We start from the raw sequence: 15316 nt of genomic DNA on the forward strand, positions 1-15316 counted from the left end.
CCCTTCCATTTCTCCTCCTGCTTCGCTGAAGGGGCTCTGCACAGAGAGGGAAAGCTGTGCAGCGCCTCTCCAGTGAAGCGAAGCTAGGAGAGAAAGGGGGGTCGATCCCTCTTGCTCTCCTGGCTTCAGCGAAAGCTGTGCAGCCTGCATTCGCTCCATAAGATGCACAAACATTTCCCCTTACTTTTTAGAAGGGGAAAAGTGCATCTTATAGAGTGAAAAATATGGTGCACTGAACAAGCTGCTTGCAAATATGCTCACACAGCCTCTCCGGCCACTTCTGTTTGTGCAGCGTTATCTCTGCTGAGTAGCATGCCCTGGCTTCTGAAGCTCGGGTCGCAGATTCATGCAGCCCCAAGGACTGGAGTTCGCCCTGGGCTGGAGCCAGCTGGGGGTCTGCCAATTGCCCCCGTTTCCTTGTCTGCATGCCAACATAAGGATGGCCTTTCGCTCACATGGGCCTACTTGGAGGTTGCTGCCTGCGTACCTTCACTTGGGGAATGTCAAGATCCCAGTCCCCATGGGTTCAAATAGGTTCAAGGGTTCAGACAGGAACACAGGACGCTGCCTTGCCAATCTGCTCACCATCGTCCACACTGATTGGCAGCGCCTCTCCGGGGTTTCAGGCAAGACTCTGTATCCCGGCCCTAATGGGAGATGCTGGGGACATTCTGCTTGCCCCCCAGTGAGCCTTGCCCCTTCCAAGGTATGTTCTGCAGTGAGTGGCTATGACTTCTCCCTTTTTGCAGTGAACTGAATAATAATAATTTATTATTTATACCCCACTACTCTGGGCGGCTTCCAACAAAACACTAAAATACAATAACCTATTAAACATTAAAAGCTTCCCTAAACAGGACTGCCTTCAGATGTCTTCTAAAAGTTTGGTAGTTGTTTTTCTCTTTGACATCTGATGGGAGGGCGTTCCACAGGGCGGGCGCCACCACCAAGAAGGCCCTCTGCCTGGTTCCCTGTAACTTGGCTTCTCACAGCGAGGGGACAGCCAGAAGGCCCTCGGCGCTAGACCTCAGTATCCGGGGAGAATGATGGGGGTGGAGAAGGTCCTTCAGGTCTACTAGACCGAGGCTGTTTAGGGCTTTAAAGGTCAGCACCAACACTTTGAATTGTGCTCGGAAACGTACTGGGAGCCAATGTAGGTCTTTCAAGACCGGTGTTATATGGTCTCGGCGGCCGCTCCCAGTCCCCAGTCTAGCTGCCGCATTCTGGATTAGTTGTAGTTTCCGAGTCACCTTCAAAGGTAGCCCCACATAGAGCACATTGCAGTAGTCCAAGCGGGAGATAACCAGAGCATGCACCACTCTGGTGAGACAGTCTGCGGGCAGGGAGGGTCTCATCCTGCGTACCAGATGGAGCTGGTAGACAGCTGCCCTGGACACAGAATGTGCGGATGAGCAATTCCTAGGGATTCTGGCCCATCGCTTTGAAGGCGTGTTATGCAATTCGCATTTTAGGAACGTGCAAGTCGTTTTGGGGAGGGGGAAGAGAAGAGGGGTGCACAAAAGCAGCTCATGGCTCAGAGAGTGTAGGGGGTGAGGGGCGAGACCCCACTAGGCAAGGCCTCTTTCCACCTGCCTTGCCCCACCCTCCAGTCTCTGCTTCTCATTTTGTACTGCATTATGTTGTGTACTGTGGCTTGCTGTTGTTTTATTGACTGGAGTTGGGAAATTACTTATTTTAACTGTTAAGAGTGCAATTCTGTTTAATCTTGAGATGCTGATATTTAGTATTACAGTGGTACCTCAGCTTACAAACTTAATTCAATCTGGAGGTCCATTCTTAACCTGAAACTATTCTTAACCTGAAGGACCACTTTAGCTAATGGGGCCTCCTGCTGCTGCCGCACCGCCCTCACACATTTTCTGTTCTCATCCTGAAGCAAAGTTCTTAACCCGAGGTACTATTTCTGGGTCTGTAACCTGAAACGTCTGTAACGTGAAGCATCTTTAACCTGAAGCATCTGTAACCCAAGGTACCACTGTATTCTATATTATTCTAATGAATGTTGAATGTTATTTTATTTGCATATTGTATATTGTATTATGCATATTGTCTTTATTTATATGATGTTAGCCACTCTGAGCCCAGCTTCGGCCGGGGAGGGCAGGATACAAATAAATAATTTATTATTATTATTATTATTATTATTATTATTATTATTATTATTATTATTCCACCCCAGGCCGGCTGCCACTGCCCCTAAAGGGCAGGTGGCAACCCCTCCACCCTGCACCCTCTTCCCAGCCGCTCACCTGCTGACGTACTCTGATTTGGAGCGGGGCCTTGCATTGTGGACCCCGGAGCTCTGGGCCTGCTTTTCAATGAGGTGCTCCATGCGGTCGTGCATCTCGAGGTTCTGAAGGGAGAAAACACGAGAGTGAAAGGGATGATGTCACTGAATTGCAAAGGGCTGCTCTAAACAAACTGGGGGTGGGGGGCTTCCAGCTCTAAAACCATATTAAAAAAGGGGCATGTTCATTATACAGTGGTACCTCGCAAGACGAAATTAATTCGTTTCGCGAGTTTTTTCGTCTTGCGATTTTTTCGTCTTGCGAAGTACGGACTTTGGAAAAGCTTCAAAAATCACCAAAGTCTTCAAAAACCTCAAAAAAGGCTACCACACTGCGTGCTATGAGTTGCTCCTCAAAGTGAATGCACGGTTTTAAGAAAAAGGAAACAAACTCGCAAGACAAAGGAAACAAACTTGCAAGACGTTTTCGTCTTGCGAAGCAAGCCCATAGGGAAATCCGTCTTGCGAAGCAACTCAAAAACCGAAAAACTCTTTCGTCTTGCGAGTTTTTCATCTTACGAGGCATTCGTCTTGCGAGGTACCACTGTACCAGCAACATTTCGCTTGGGAAAAAGGGAGGCAGACAGAACTGGCCTGAACGAATGGAAGAACAAACGGCATTTCAGTAACGGCAGCAAAGCATCATGCTCGGGGCGTGCCAAGAGAAAAACTACGCATTTGGCAGAAACTGGCAAAATGTGCATTAAATTCCTCTTTGATGGCGCTGTTTGATCTGCTTTGATGCTCATTTTGGCGGGGAGGGACAGCAGTCCCACCTGCAAGTCAGTTTCATGCCTGTGTGTGTCCCTTCAACACACCTGGAGAGTCAGGTTGCAAGAGTCCGCTCTGGACCCGGCTGACATTCCCGTAGCACTGCAAACGCCCCACCATGGGGCAGCCGAGCCAAGGGCTCTTCTGGGGCAAGGAATGCGCTTGGTCTTTCACCACCCAGATTGCCAACTTGCAAAATCGAAATGCAAACACCCCACCCTGCTCCAAAATTGGATGACGCATTTCCTCCAGATTTCATGATGGGAAAGGATGTGCAAAAATAGGTGTTCTTAAGGCTGTGTATGCAGCCTTAAAGCACGTGCAAAAACCAGGTGTTTTTTTAAGGCTGCGTATGCCATGCCTTGTTTTTACAGGCGAATGCACTGAGAAGTATTAGCGGTGCATTTTACGTTTTTAAAAGAGTATCTCGTACGTAAGGAGAGCATCCAAAATGTGGGCTTCAGGGGTGGTGCCCTACTCAGCGTAGACCTCTGCCTAAATTAGCAAACCTAAGCTAGGCATGTTGATTTCAATGAGTCTGAGTAGGACTAAGGTTGGATAAAATTGTAATAATCTGGAGCCAAATGCACAAACATCGTAGGGAGAAATATGATCACAAGCTGAGCTGATAGGGGACTGCGCTGGATGGCTCTAAAAGGGGAGTACAGTGGTGCCTCGCAAGACGAAAAGAATCTGTTCCGCGAGTCTCTTCGTCTTGCAGTTTTTTCGTCATGCGAAGCAAGCCCATTAGCGGCTTAGCGGATCAGCTGTTAAGCGGCTTAGAAAAAGGGGGGGAAGGGGGGGAAAAACGCAGGAACTCGCAAGACATTTTCGTCTTGCGAACCAAGCCCATAGGAAATTTGTTTTGCGAAGCACCTCCAAAACGGAAAACCCTTTCGTCTAGCGGGTTTTCCGTCTTGCGAGGCATTCGTCTTGCGGGGCACCACTGTATATGGGTTTGCAGCCAATGTTAGCCCTACTCAATGCATAGAAAAACAAATCATGAGAAAACCTAGGCCTTTTAATGACAACATCTTGCAGGCAATTGGATTCGGAACTTTAATGAAAATGGCTGCCTACCTCAGCCTCCAGGTAGGCCACACGTTCTTTGAGTTCTTGGATGATTGTGTCTTTGGACTGAATCACAGTCTTGGAGTTTTGAAGCTGTGGAGAAGGAGGATTGTTAGAAATGAACAGCCCTGGAGTCTCCAGAAAAGGAGACGCTAGCTGCAAACATGCCCCCAAAAGGCCCAGGTTAAGTTGCACCAGGGACACGGGTGGCACTGTGGGTTAAATCACAGAGCCTAGGGCTTGCCGATCAGAAGGTCGGCGGTTCGAATCCCCGCAATGACGGGGTGAGCTCCCGTTGCTCAGTCCCTGCTCCTGCCAACCTAGCAGTTCGAAAGCACGTCAAAGTGCAAGTAGATAAATAGGTACCGCTCCGGCGGGAAGGTAAACGGCGTTTCCATGCGCTGCTCTGTTTCGCCAGAAGCGGCTTAGTCCTACTGGCCACATGACCCGGAAGCTGTACGCCGGCTCCCTCAGCCAATAAAGCGAGATGAGCAACCCGAGTCGGCCACGACTGGACCTAATGGTCAGGGGTCCCTTTACCTTTTAAGTTGCACCAGGGGTTTAAAACTAGCACCCCCACCCCCAGAGAAAGTGGGATCTGTAATCTTGGGGAAGGTGGGAGAGAGACAGACAGATCTCAAAGCAAAGATGCAACTCCCATGAAGTGGGGCCACAGCTGTCAAAGGAGGGGTGAGGAATTGGCAGAAAGCTCCCGATGTTGCTGGACTTCAACTCCCAGCAGCCCACAGAGTCAAAGGTCAGGAATGCAGCTGTAATCCACTACCACCGATGACACAGAAATGTCTGAACTCTCTCTCTCTCTCTCTCTCTCTCTCTCTCTCTCTAGTTAATGCATGCTGCTCGATTAATCGGGCTCCTAGAGCAGCTTATAAATCATTTTAAAAACGCAACAGCCCCTCCCCATAGGCTTAGAATCTAAAAAGTCGCAAAACACAAGGAAAACCGATTGGGAGGGAAGAGGAAAGGAGGCAACTCAAAGCCCGTAAGTTGCAAAGTTGTTCTAACGACCAGCTGGGAGGCTCCAAAGGTTTTTCTAACACAATTTAAGTTTGAATCCCTAATCCTCTGGCGATTTGCAGAACTTTCAGAAAGAGAAAGAGAGAGAGAGAGAGAGAATCGTGTCTGCATCAGCCCCAGACACTTCCATGAAAAGGGCTTAGTTACAGGAGTCCTTTTGTGGTATGAGTCACTCAAAAGATGGGAGGTCAGTTTTAAATCAAACAGAAGCCAAATTAATTGGCACAGGGCTTAAGAGTTAACTCTTTCCCAAGTCAGGGAGATACACATACGGCTGGTTTTAAAGGCGGAGAGACTCTCTCGTTTTTATTTGTTAATCTTACCATCTGGTTTCTGTTATGTTTGGCTGTTAGCTCACTTTCACCGTCTAGACTTACAAATGTACGAAGACAAGCCTATCCAGACATGCAGAGCATTGACGTGTGTTTTAATATGGCTTTTTATAGCTCTCCATTAACTATTTTTTTGAAGGTTTTAAAGAATTGTTCAACAGGTTTTTGAAAAACAGATAATTCCCTTGCTTTATTGTCTCCGTAATCTGCTTTGTGGTCCAATTAGCTTTTTCACATTCAAGTGACATATAAACTCTCCGGAGTAAAATAGGTAAGAGCAGATACGCAAAAATTCTCTTTTGGGGTTACTCCCAGTGGCAGCCTGGTGCCGATTGGGACTGGTGGGGAAGAAGGCAGAGAAATAATCCCAACGGGAGGCGGAGTCAGAGCCAACGGGAGGCGGAGCCTGTGTCAACAGGGGTGGAGCCAGTGTCAACGGGAGGCGGAGCCAACTTCCTCTACTTCCGCCCCTTCTTCCTCCTACCTGCCCAGTTCCTCAAGGGGCAATGCTGAGACCAAGGGTGTCAGGAGTGCATGCAGGAGCCAGGCCCTGTGACCCATAGGACTTTGCAGGACGGGGGCCTTCCTAAGTTTGCTCTGGAGAGGCAAGGTGCGGCCACACAGGTGAGGCCGATTGGTAACTCACAGCACCTGGTGGCAAGAGCCGGGAAGGGATATAAGGTCAGCATTTTCCCTTCGGCTCTTTGCCACAGCAACACGTTCCTTGCCTTGCTGCGTTTGGCTTCTTGCTTCCTGATCCTTGAACCTTGGCTTCTTGATCCTTGGACCCCTGACTTCATGACTCCTTGCTTCTTCACTCTCAGACCCCTGACTTCTTGACTCCTTGCTTCTTCACCCTCAGACCCCTGACACCGTGACTCCTTGCTTCCTGATCCTCGGACCCCTGACATCGTGACTCCTTGCTTCCTGATCCTCGGACCCCTGACTTTGTGACTCCCTGCTTCTTCACTCTCAGACCCCTGACTTTGTGACTCCTTGCTTCTTGACCCTCGGACCCCTGACTTTGTGACTCCTTACTTCTTCACTCTCAGACCCCTGACATCGTGACTCCTTGCTTCTTGACCCTCGGACCCCTGACTTTGTGACTCCTTACTTCTTCACTCTCAGACCCCTGACTTCTTGACTCCTTGCTTCTTGACCCTCGGACCCCTGACTTTGTGACTCCCTGCTTCTTGATCCTCGGACCCCTGACTTTGTGACTCCTTGCTTCTTGATCCTCGGACCCCTGACTTCGTGACTTCTTGATTCTCGGACCCTTGATTTTGTGACTCCTTGCTTCTTGATCCTCGGACCCCTGACTTCTTGACTCCTTGCTTCTTGACCCTCGGACCCCTGACTTTGTGACTCCTTGCTTCTTGATTCTCGGACCCCTGACTTCGTGACTCCTTGCTTCTCGGACCCTTGATTTTGTGACTCCTTGCTTCCTGACCCTCGGACCCTTGGGCTTCTTGACTCCTGGCTCTCTGACCCTCAGACTCTTGGCTTCCTGACTCCTGGCTTCTGGTCGCCCGTTCCTGCTCCCACCCCGCCATCTTGTCCCCGGTCCTGACATCCCCTGCCGGGACTTTGATCTCCCGTGAACCGGACCATGACAAAGGGTGAGGAGGAAACGAACAGGCAGGGCCACCCCTCGTACTGGTTGTTAAGTAGGAAGCCAGGCAGGGAGGGAGTAGGCTGAGAGAGCGGGAACAAGGACGCTGGACTCATCCTGCTCTTTGCATTACGCACAACATTACCTCTGGAGACAGTAGGATGTCACGCTGCCGGCAAGCAGAGGGGTAAGAGTGGAGGAAGGAGAAAGAAGCAGGCTGCATAACCCAAAACTCAGGAAGGGGACAAGACCCCCAAAACGCTCCATCGTAGCCGCAGCGCACAGCTCATCCCCAGCACCCACCTGCTCAATCATCTGCCGGACCTTCCTCTGCTGGCTCTTCAGCATGTCATCCAAGTGGTGTATCTTCTCCCGCAAAGTGGCAACTTCCTTCTCCAGTTTGGCTGACCTGAGAGCAGGAGGACGAAGAAGAAGGAGAAAGAAAGAGGCCGCAGGTTTTGCAAAAGCCAGTTTCGTAAGATCCCGCTTTTCGTTCCGGCTTGAAAAGCGGCTGCACGAGCAACTCCTCATTTACGCGCTCTCGGGGCACATGCGTGCATCGCTGCGAACTCGGGCGCAGCATAAAAGGGGGCGGAAACAGCCCCGTAAGAGCACAAAAACGGCCCCATGACAACACTAGGGAGGTCCCAAGTAGCAAGGTGGTTAGATTGGTCTCAACTAAGGAAGTTGGATTAGCCTCAACCAGAGCCAGGGCCTTTTCAGTACTGGCCCCGGCCTGGTGGAATGCTCTGTCTCATGAGACCAGGGCCCTGCAGGATCTGCTTTCTTTCTGCAGGGCCTGTCAGACAGAGTTGTTCCACCTGGCCTTTGGCTCAGAATCAGTTTGATTCCCTCCCCCTCTTTCTTTTTCCCTTCTCCTCCTATGAAGAGATTGTTCCCCAATTGTTTTAATGTTGTATCTTAATCTTTTAAATTGTATTTTAATCAACTTGTTTTTATTATTGGTTGTTAGCCGCCCTGAGGCCGGTCTTGGCTGGGGAGGGCGGGGTATAAATAAAATTTGTTGTTTATATTATATTATATTATATTATATTATATTATATTATATTATATTATATTATATTATATATATTATATTATATTATATTATATTATATTATATTATATTATATTATATTTATTATATTATTAACTAGGGCCAGGGCCTTTTCAGTACTGGCCCTGACTTGGTGGAACGCTCTGTCCCAAGAGACTAGGGCCCTGCGGGACTTGACATCTTTCCGCAGGGCCTGCAAGACAGAGCTGTTCCACCAGGCCTTTGGTTTGGACTCAGTCTGACCCTTATGTTTCCCATCCCTTATGGTCTTGATCTATGGACTACTTTTGTATTTTAAATTGTTTTGTTGTTGTTTTTCCCCTATTATGTTTTTATTCTAATTTTACTGGCGTTAGCCACCCCAGCCCATCTCTGGCCGGGGAGGGTGGGGTATAGATAATAATAATAATAATAATAATAATAATAATAAATTATTATTATTATTATTCACTCAAAAATAACATGTAGCAATCCCAGCACTGAACTTTGAGGCCTGTGGAGCGTTGGGAGTTTGAGCAAGGAGTGATCACAGTGGAGTTTGGTGGGGTTTTTTTGGTTTTTTAAAAGGGTTTTCCAAATGTTTGGAGGGTATTTGGCGGTTTTCCCTATGGTGTTCCAATATATGTGATTTCACTTAAACGTGTTGTGCCTCGGAATGTAACCCGTATGCAAATGGGGATCTGCTTATTATCTCTCCTCCCATCCCACGCCCTGTTCTGTGCTATCCGTCGCAAAACCCTATTGGACACAAGTCAGACACAAGTCCCCAGCCCCACAGATCCCCGCGCCTGGGGCTCAACCCTCTCACCTTTCCTGCTCGGCAACTTTGTCTTTCTCGACGCTGCGCAGCTGCTCCAGCTCCGACTCGTCGTCTCTCATCTTCTGCAGCAGAGTTTTGTGCTCCTGCAACGGGGAGAGAAGGGCAGGCGGGGTTAAGGTGGCTGCCGTGAGGCTCTCAGATCCGGCAGCAGGCCTTGCAAAAAACCCGAAAAGCTACGCCTAGGGAGGGGAAGCACAGAGAACGCCGTAGGGCTGGGCAGTATTCCTGACCCACAGTACACACATAATTTGCTCTCGCTAGAGGCAGCGACACCTGCCAACTTGAATGTCTTTTTAAAAGAGGACGAGGCGGATTCACAGAGGGTGAAAAGGCCACTGTTCTTCTTAGATTTCCATCCTGAGGAGGTGTGGGTACTTTAAGCCAGTGTTTCCCAGCCTTGGGTCTCCGGCTGTTTCTGGACTCCCATTCCCATCATCCCTGACCACCGGTCTTGCTAGCTAGGGATGATGGGAGTTGTAGTCCTAAAAACTGCTGGAGGCCCAAGTTTGGGAAATGCTGCTTTACGATACGATAATCTTTATTGTTATTGTCCCATACAGAACAACGAAATTGGAAGAAAAAAAAATCTACACAAGACATTCAAAACCAACAAGCCTGCTATCCCAGCCTGGTTAGGCCCCTAAAAACTCTGATACCCCATTTTAAAAATACAATACACTCCCATAGAGACCCCTTAAAGTAAAGGTAAAGGGACCCCTGACCATTAGGCCCAGTCGTGGCCGACTCTGGGGTTGTGGCACTCATCTCGCTTTACTGTCCGAGGGAGCTGGCGTACAGCTTCCGGGTCATGTGCCAGCATGACTAAGCCGCTTCTGGCGAACCAGAGCAGCGCACAGAAACGCCGTTTACCTTCCCACCGGAGCAGGACCTATTGATCTACTTGCACTTTGAGGTGCTTTCGAACTGCTAGGTGGGCAGGAGCAGGGACCGAGCAACGGGCGCTCACCCTGTCGTGGGGACTCAAACCGCCGACCTTCTAATCGGCAAGTCCTAGGCTCTGTGGTTTAACCCACAGCGCAAAATCACATTTGGATAGAAACTGTTTCTCAGACGGCTAGTCCTAGTCTTTTAAGCTGTAAAACAGCACGTTTTTGGTTGAATGGTATCGTTACATTTTTTATTTTATTTTTTTAAAGGCATTCTGGTCTACGGCTGCTCCTTTCCAGGGTCTAAAGAATTGTTTGGTCTCTGATAAGTTTGCTAGATTGTTTTTAGTGCCATCTTCTGCTTGCAAGGGCCACTTCAAAATAAAAGACAACTAGAGAAAAGAGGGTTCTGAATTAAACAAAAGGTACAACTAGATGCATCACCAAACCAAGCAAATTTGCACTCTCAATTTTGGCCCAGCGGCACAACGGCTTTCGCTGCGCCAATCTGCCCTGCGGACAACCGCCGGCGTCTTCCATCAAGCGAAAGTACCTTCTCCATCCCTGTCAGGAGTCTCTGCAGTTCCTCCAGCTTCAAATCCTTCTCTTCCAAGTCCAGTTCCGCCCTCCTGAGAGCTGCTCCCGAATGTTCAGCTTCCCTCCGATAATGGGAAATGGACGTCTGCAAGAAGAAGGGAGAGGGGGCACTTTTGCATCCATGTAGACCGTTTCACACACACACGCGCGGCTAGCGAAATTGCATGGTTCACCCCAAAAGGCTGGCAACCATCAATGTGGAGGCCATGACAAGGGACCCCTTCCCTGGCCATCAGCTCAAGCATCTCATCCAACCGGCAGCGCAGACTCAAGAGAGGGTGGTCCTTGCAAGCACGGTCGAGGATGCAGAACCACGGGCCTCCCAGGTGTTGCTTAAGAGAGGATGTTGGGCCAGATCAATGGTTCTCAAAGTGGACAGAACCACTCCTGGGGGAGAGGGGAGATTACCTAGCAGGGTTCGAGGAGGGATGATGTTTGTCACTGTGCGTGATGCAGGGAAAACCATGACTACTGCCATGCGCTCTACGTGGGGCTACCTTTGAAGGTGACCTGGAAACTACAACTAATCCAGAACACGGCAGCTAGACTGGTGACTGGGAGCGGCCGCCGAGACCACATAACACCGGTCTTGAAAGACCTACACTGGCTCCCAGTACATTTCCGAGCACAGTTCGAAGTGTTGGTGCTGACCTTTAAAGCCCTAAATGGCCTCAGTCCAGTAGACTTGAAGGAGCGTCTCCACCTCCATCATTCTGCCCAGACACTGAGGTCCGAGGGCCTTCTGGCGGTTCCCTCCCTGCGAGAAGCCAAGTTACAGGGAACCAGGCAGAGGGTCTTCTCAGTGGTGGCACCCGCCCTGTGGAACGCCCTCCCAGCAGATGTCAAAGAGAAAAACAACTACCAAAGTTTTAGAAGACATCTGAAGGCAACCCTGTTTAGGGAAGCTTTTAATGTTTAATAGGTTATTGTATTTTAGTGTTTTGTTGGATGCTGCCCAGAGTGGCTGGGGAAACCCAGACAGATGGGCAGGGTATAAATAATAAATGATGATGATGATGATGATGATGATGATGATGATGAAGAAGCCAGGCAATGCTCTGCATAGCTCCGTCCTTATTTCAGACACCGCGATATTGTTAGAATTCCTGCTCTGTGATTGCAGTCATGGGATTTTTGTTTTTCACATGACGGTGTATGTTTTGACTCCACAGAGTGGGAAGTGACAGAGACAGGATGTTTGTGTGACTGTGTTCCGTGAAGTGGGACTATTGTCCTTTGTTCTTTTTCTCTTTGCTGTCTGATGCTCGAGAAAGGGGGAGCCATGTTGCAGTGCTCCGTGTGTGTTTATATGTAAATAAAGTAGATTAGCCAAAATGCTGAGTTGCTGAGGTCTGTCATGCATGATGCACAAACTCTGCGGATCCCTAAGTGTGCTGGTGTCGCTTGGCATCGGTCGCTGTGATGTTCGGGCTGAAGAAAGCTTATGAAGCTCCCAAACGTTCGACCAGGAGGGAGAGTACATGCCGGTCGGGCTTGTGTCTCTACCAGGGTCCTACTTGTGTGTAGGCCGAGCTCCTGACAGATATATCAGTACAGTCGTACCTTGGAAGTTGAACGGAATCCGTTCCGGAAGGCCGTTCGACTTCCAAAACATTTGAAAACCAAATCGCAGCTTCTGATTGGCTGCAGGAAGCCCCGCCAGAGGTTCAGGTTCCAAACGAGCGTTCGGAAACCAGAACTCTCGCTTCCAGGTTTCAATTGTCCGGGAGCCGAAATGTCCGGGACCCAAGGCACGACTGCATATTGCAATGTTTAGCTGGTGATATATCGCAATGCTGAAAGCCAGGTACAGTGGTGCCTCGCAAGACGAAATTAATCCGTTCCGTGAGGCTCTTCGTATAGCGGTTTTTTTGTCTTGCGAAGCAAGCCCATTGACAGCTTAGCGGATTAGCGCTATTAGCGGTTTAGCGGCTTTTAGCGATCAGCTGTTAAGTGGCTTATCAGCGGATCAGCTGATAAGCGGCTTAGCGGCTTAGGAAAAGGGGGGAAAAGGGGGAAATAACCCGCAGGAACTCACAAGACATTTTCGTCTTGCGAAGCAAGCCCATAGGGAAATTTGTTTTGCGAAGCGCCTCCAAAACGGAAAACCCTTTCGTCTAGCGGGTTTTCAGTCTTGCGAGTCGTTCGTCTTGCAGGGCACCACTGTATCAACCAGCCCTATACAGGGGTGCCGGAGGTGTAAATAACTGTCACACTTTGGAAAACTGCTATCCCTGGATCAAGTTCATCAATTTTGTTGAGTTACTCAAGCTAAACTGTATTCAGGATTTAACCTCCTTCCGCCGGGCCTGTAAGACAGAGCTATTCCGCCTGGCCTTTAATTTGAACTCAGCTTGATCTTTTATCTCCCTTCTCTTCCCTCCCCTTTTATGAAGATCACCCGCTTTGAGACCCCACAGCTAATTCTCCCCTGGCCTCCTCACTGGCCCAAGTAGGACCAATTCATCCTGCTAGCCCCGGGGATTATCTAAATTGATTTCTGAACTTTGAATTTTATTGTTATTCATGTTTGTATACTGTATTTTATGCTGCTTTTACAATTAAGTCTTTTAAATTTGTTGTTAGCAGCCCTGAGTCCAGTTTCTGAACCAGGAAGGGCGGGGTATAAATAAAATTTTATTATTATTATTATGAACTGGATTTTGAAGAAATGTGCAGTTGATTGCGACTGCTCTGAATGTTATTGCGTTACGATCTTCCTGAGCAGGTAGCTCAAACTGCAGTTTTGAATCATGATTTTTGTAGGGTAAGGTTGCGAGCCCTGGGGATGAGCTTATGGAACCAAGGAAGCAGTGACCCCCATAAAAGTTTGGGAACCCCTGGCCTGATCCAGTCTTGTGTTCTGACCTCATAAGCGGCTCTGTCCGACTGGTGGCGCTTCTCAGCCTCTTGAAGTTTCGTGAAGAGCTTCTTGGTGGTCTCCCGCATTATCGAGATGTCTTCTCCAGGGTACGTCGGCTCATCCTGAAGAGAGGTAAGGATTTTAAGCAAGGGGGGCCTTTTTCCACTTTCCCATTGGGGGCAGCCTCCCGAGGGCTGCACACCAGCAGTGGGCAGGGCCAGAAACAAGAGTGGGCGGAGCAATGAAAGGGGATGTTTTGTTTTTTATGATAGGTTAGTTTCCTACATCACTCGCTCTCAACAGATTGAGGTTGAATCCTGACAAGACAGAAGTACTGTTTCTGGGGGACAGGAGGCAGGCGGGTGTGGGGGATTCCCCAATGCTCTCCCCAATGCTTTTTAACATCTTTATGCGCCCCCTCGCCCAGCTTGTCCGGAGTTTTGGGCTGGGCTGCCATCAGTATGCTGATGACACCCAACTCTATCTGTTGATGGACGGCCACCCGGACTCTGCCCCAGACACACTGATCAGATGCTTGGAGGCTGTGGCTGGATGGTTACGTGGGAGCCGGCTGAAGTTAAATCCTTCGAAGACAGAGGTCCTCTGGCTGGGACGGGACGACAGGGGGCTGAGGGGGCAACTCCCATCTCTTGCGGGGGTGCAATTAGTGCCAGCACCGTCCGTTAAGAGTTTGGGTGTAATCTTCGATACCTCCCTCTCCATGGAGGCGCAGATTGCAGCTATAACAAAGGCGGCATTCTTTCATCTCCGCCAAGCTAAGCAGTTGGCTCCTTACCTCTCACGCCCTGACCTAGCCACTGTGATCCACGCGACGGTCACCTCCAGACTGGATTATTGTAACTCGCTCTACGTGGGGCTGCCCTTGAGACTGACCCAGAAACTCCAGCGGGTGCAAAATGCTGCAGCGAGACTCCTTACGGGGTCTTCGCTTAGAGATCACATTCATCCGGTGCTATACCAGCTGCACTGGCTCCCGGTGGAGTACAGGATCAGGTTTAAGGTGCTGGTTTTAACCTTCAAAGCCCTATACGGCCTAGGGCCCTCGTACCTACGGGACCGCCTCTCCTGGTATGCCCCACAGAGGAACTTACGATCTTCAAATAAAAACATCTTGAAGGTCCCAAGCCACAGAGAGGTTAGGCTGGCCTCAACTAGAGCCAGGGCTTTTTCGGCTGCGGCTCCAACCTGGTGGAACGCTCTCTCACAAGAGACAAGGGCCCTGCAGGACTTGACATCTTTCCGCAGGGCCTGCAAGACAGAGCTGTTCCACCTGGCCTTTGGTCAGGGCGCAGCCTGACTCCCTCCTCTGGCAATCTTTACAAAACTTTAGTTTATGGTTGCCATCAATTTTGATTTTAATTCATTTTAATCCATTTTTATAATGTTTTATAATGTTGTACTGTTTTAGTGTTGTTAGCCGCCCTGAGCCCGGCTTCGGCTGGGGAGGGCGGGATATAAATAAAATTTATTATTATTATTATTATTATTCCCTGGTCCTGAATGGGGTACCTGTGCCCCTGAAGGACCAGGTGCGCAGCCTGGGAGTCATTCTGGACTCACAGCTCTCCATGGAGGCGCAGGTCAATTCTATGTCCAGGGCAGCTGTTTATCAGCTCCATCTCGTACGCAGGATGAGACCCTATCTGCCTGCAGACCGTCTCGCCCGAGTGGCGCATGCTCTGGTTATCTCCCGCTTGCACTACTGCAATGCGCTCTACATGGGGCTACCTTTGAAGGTGACCCGGAAACTACAACTAATCCAGAATGTGGCAGCTAGACTGGGGACTGGGAGCGGCCACCAAGACCACATAACACCGGTCTTGAAAGACCTACATTAGCTCCCAGTACGTTTCCGAGCACAATTCAAAGTGTTGGTGCTGACCTTGAAAGCCCTAAACGGCCTCGGTCCTGTATACCTGAAGGAGCAGCTCCACCCCCA

The 15316-nt window shown here is 49.5% G+C and overlaps 1 protein-coding gene across 3 annotated transcripts in view; it reads right to left on the reverse strand.

Annotated features, from left to right (window-relative positions):
* Positions 1 to 15316, reverse strand: part of TUFT1 (tuftelin 1) — a 58454-nt gene that overhangs the window by 1589 nt on the left and 41549 nt on the right. For 2 of the 3 annotated variants that reach the window (XM_081841180.1, XM_081841182.1), the window contains exons 6-11: positions 13362 to 13478; positions 10450 to 10578; positions 8998 to 9092; positions 7436 to 7541; positions 4160 to 4243; positions 2271 to 2374 (exon numbers count right to left, since the gene is read on the reverse strand). In XM_081841180.1, coding sequence (XP_081697306.1) covers positions 2271 to 2374; positions 4160 to 4243; positions 7436 to 7541; positions 8998 to 9092; positions 10450 to 10578; positions 13362 to 13478 — 635 coding nt within the window. The remainder of the gene's footprint in view (positions 1 to 2270; positions 2375 to 4159; positions 4244 to 7435; positions 7542 to 8997; positions 9093 to 10449; positions 10579 to 13361; positions 13479 to 15316) is intronic. The other variant, XM_081841181.1, reaches the window with a different exon arrangement.

Source organism: Podarcis erhardii (assembly GCF_964252035.2).
Source record: "Podarcis erhardii genome assembly, chromosome: 15".
Lineage (NCBI taxonomy): Eukaryota > Metazoa > Chordata > Lepidosauria > Squamata > Lacertidae > Podarcis > Podarcis erhardii.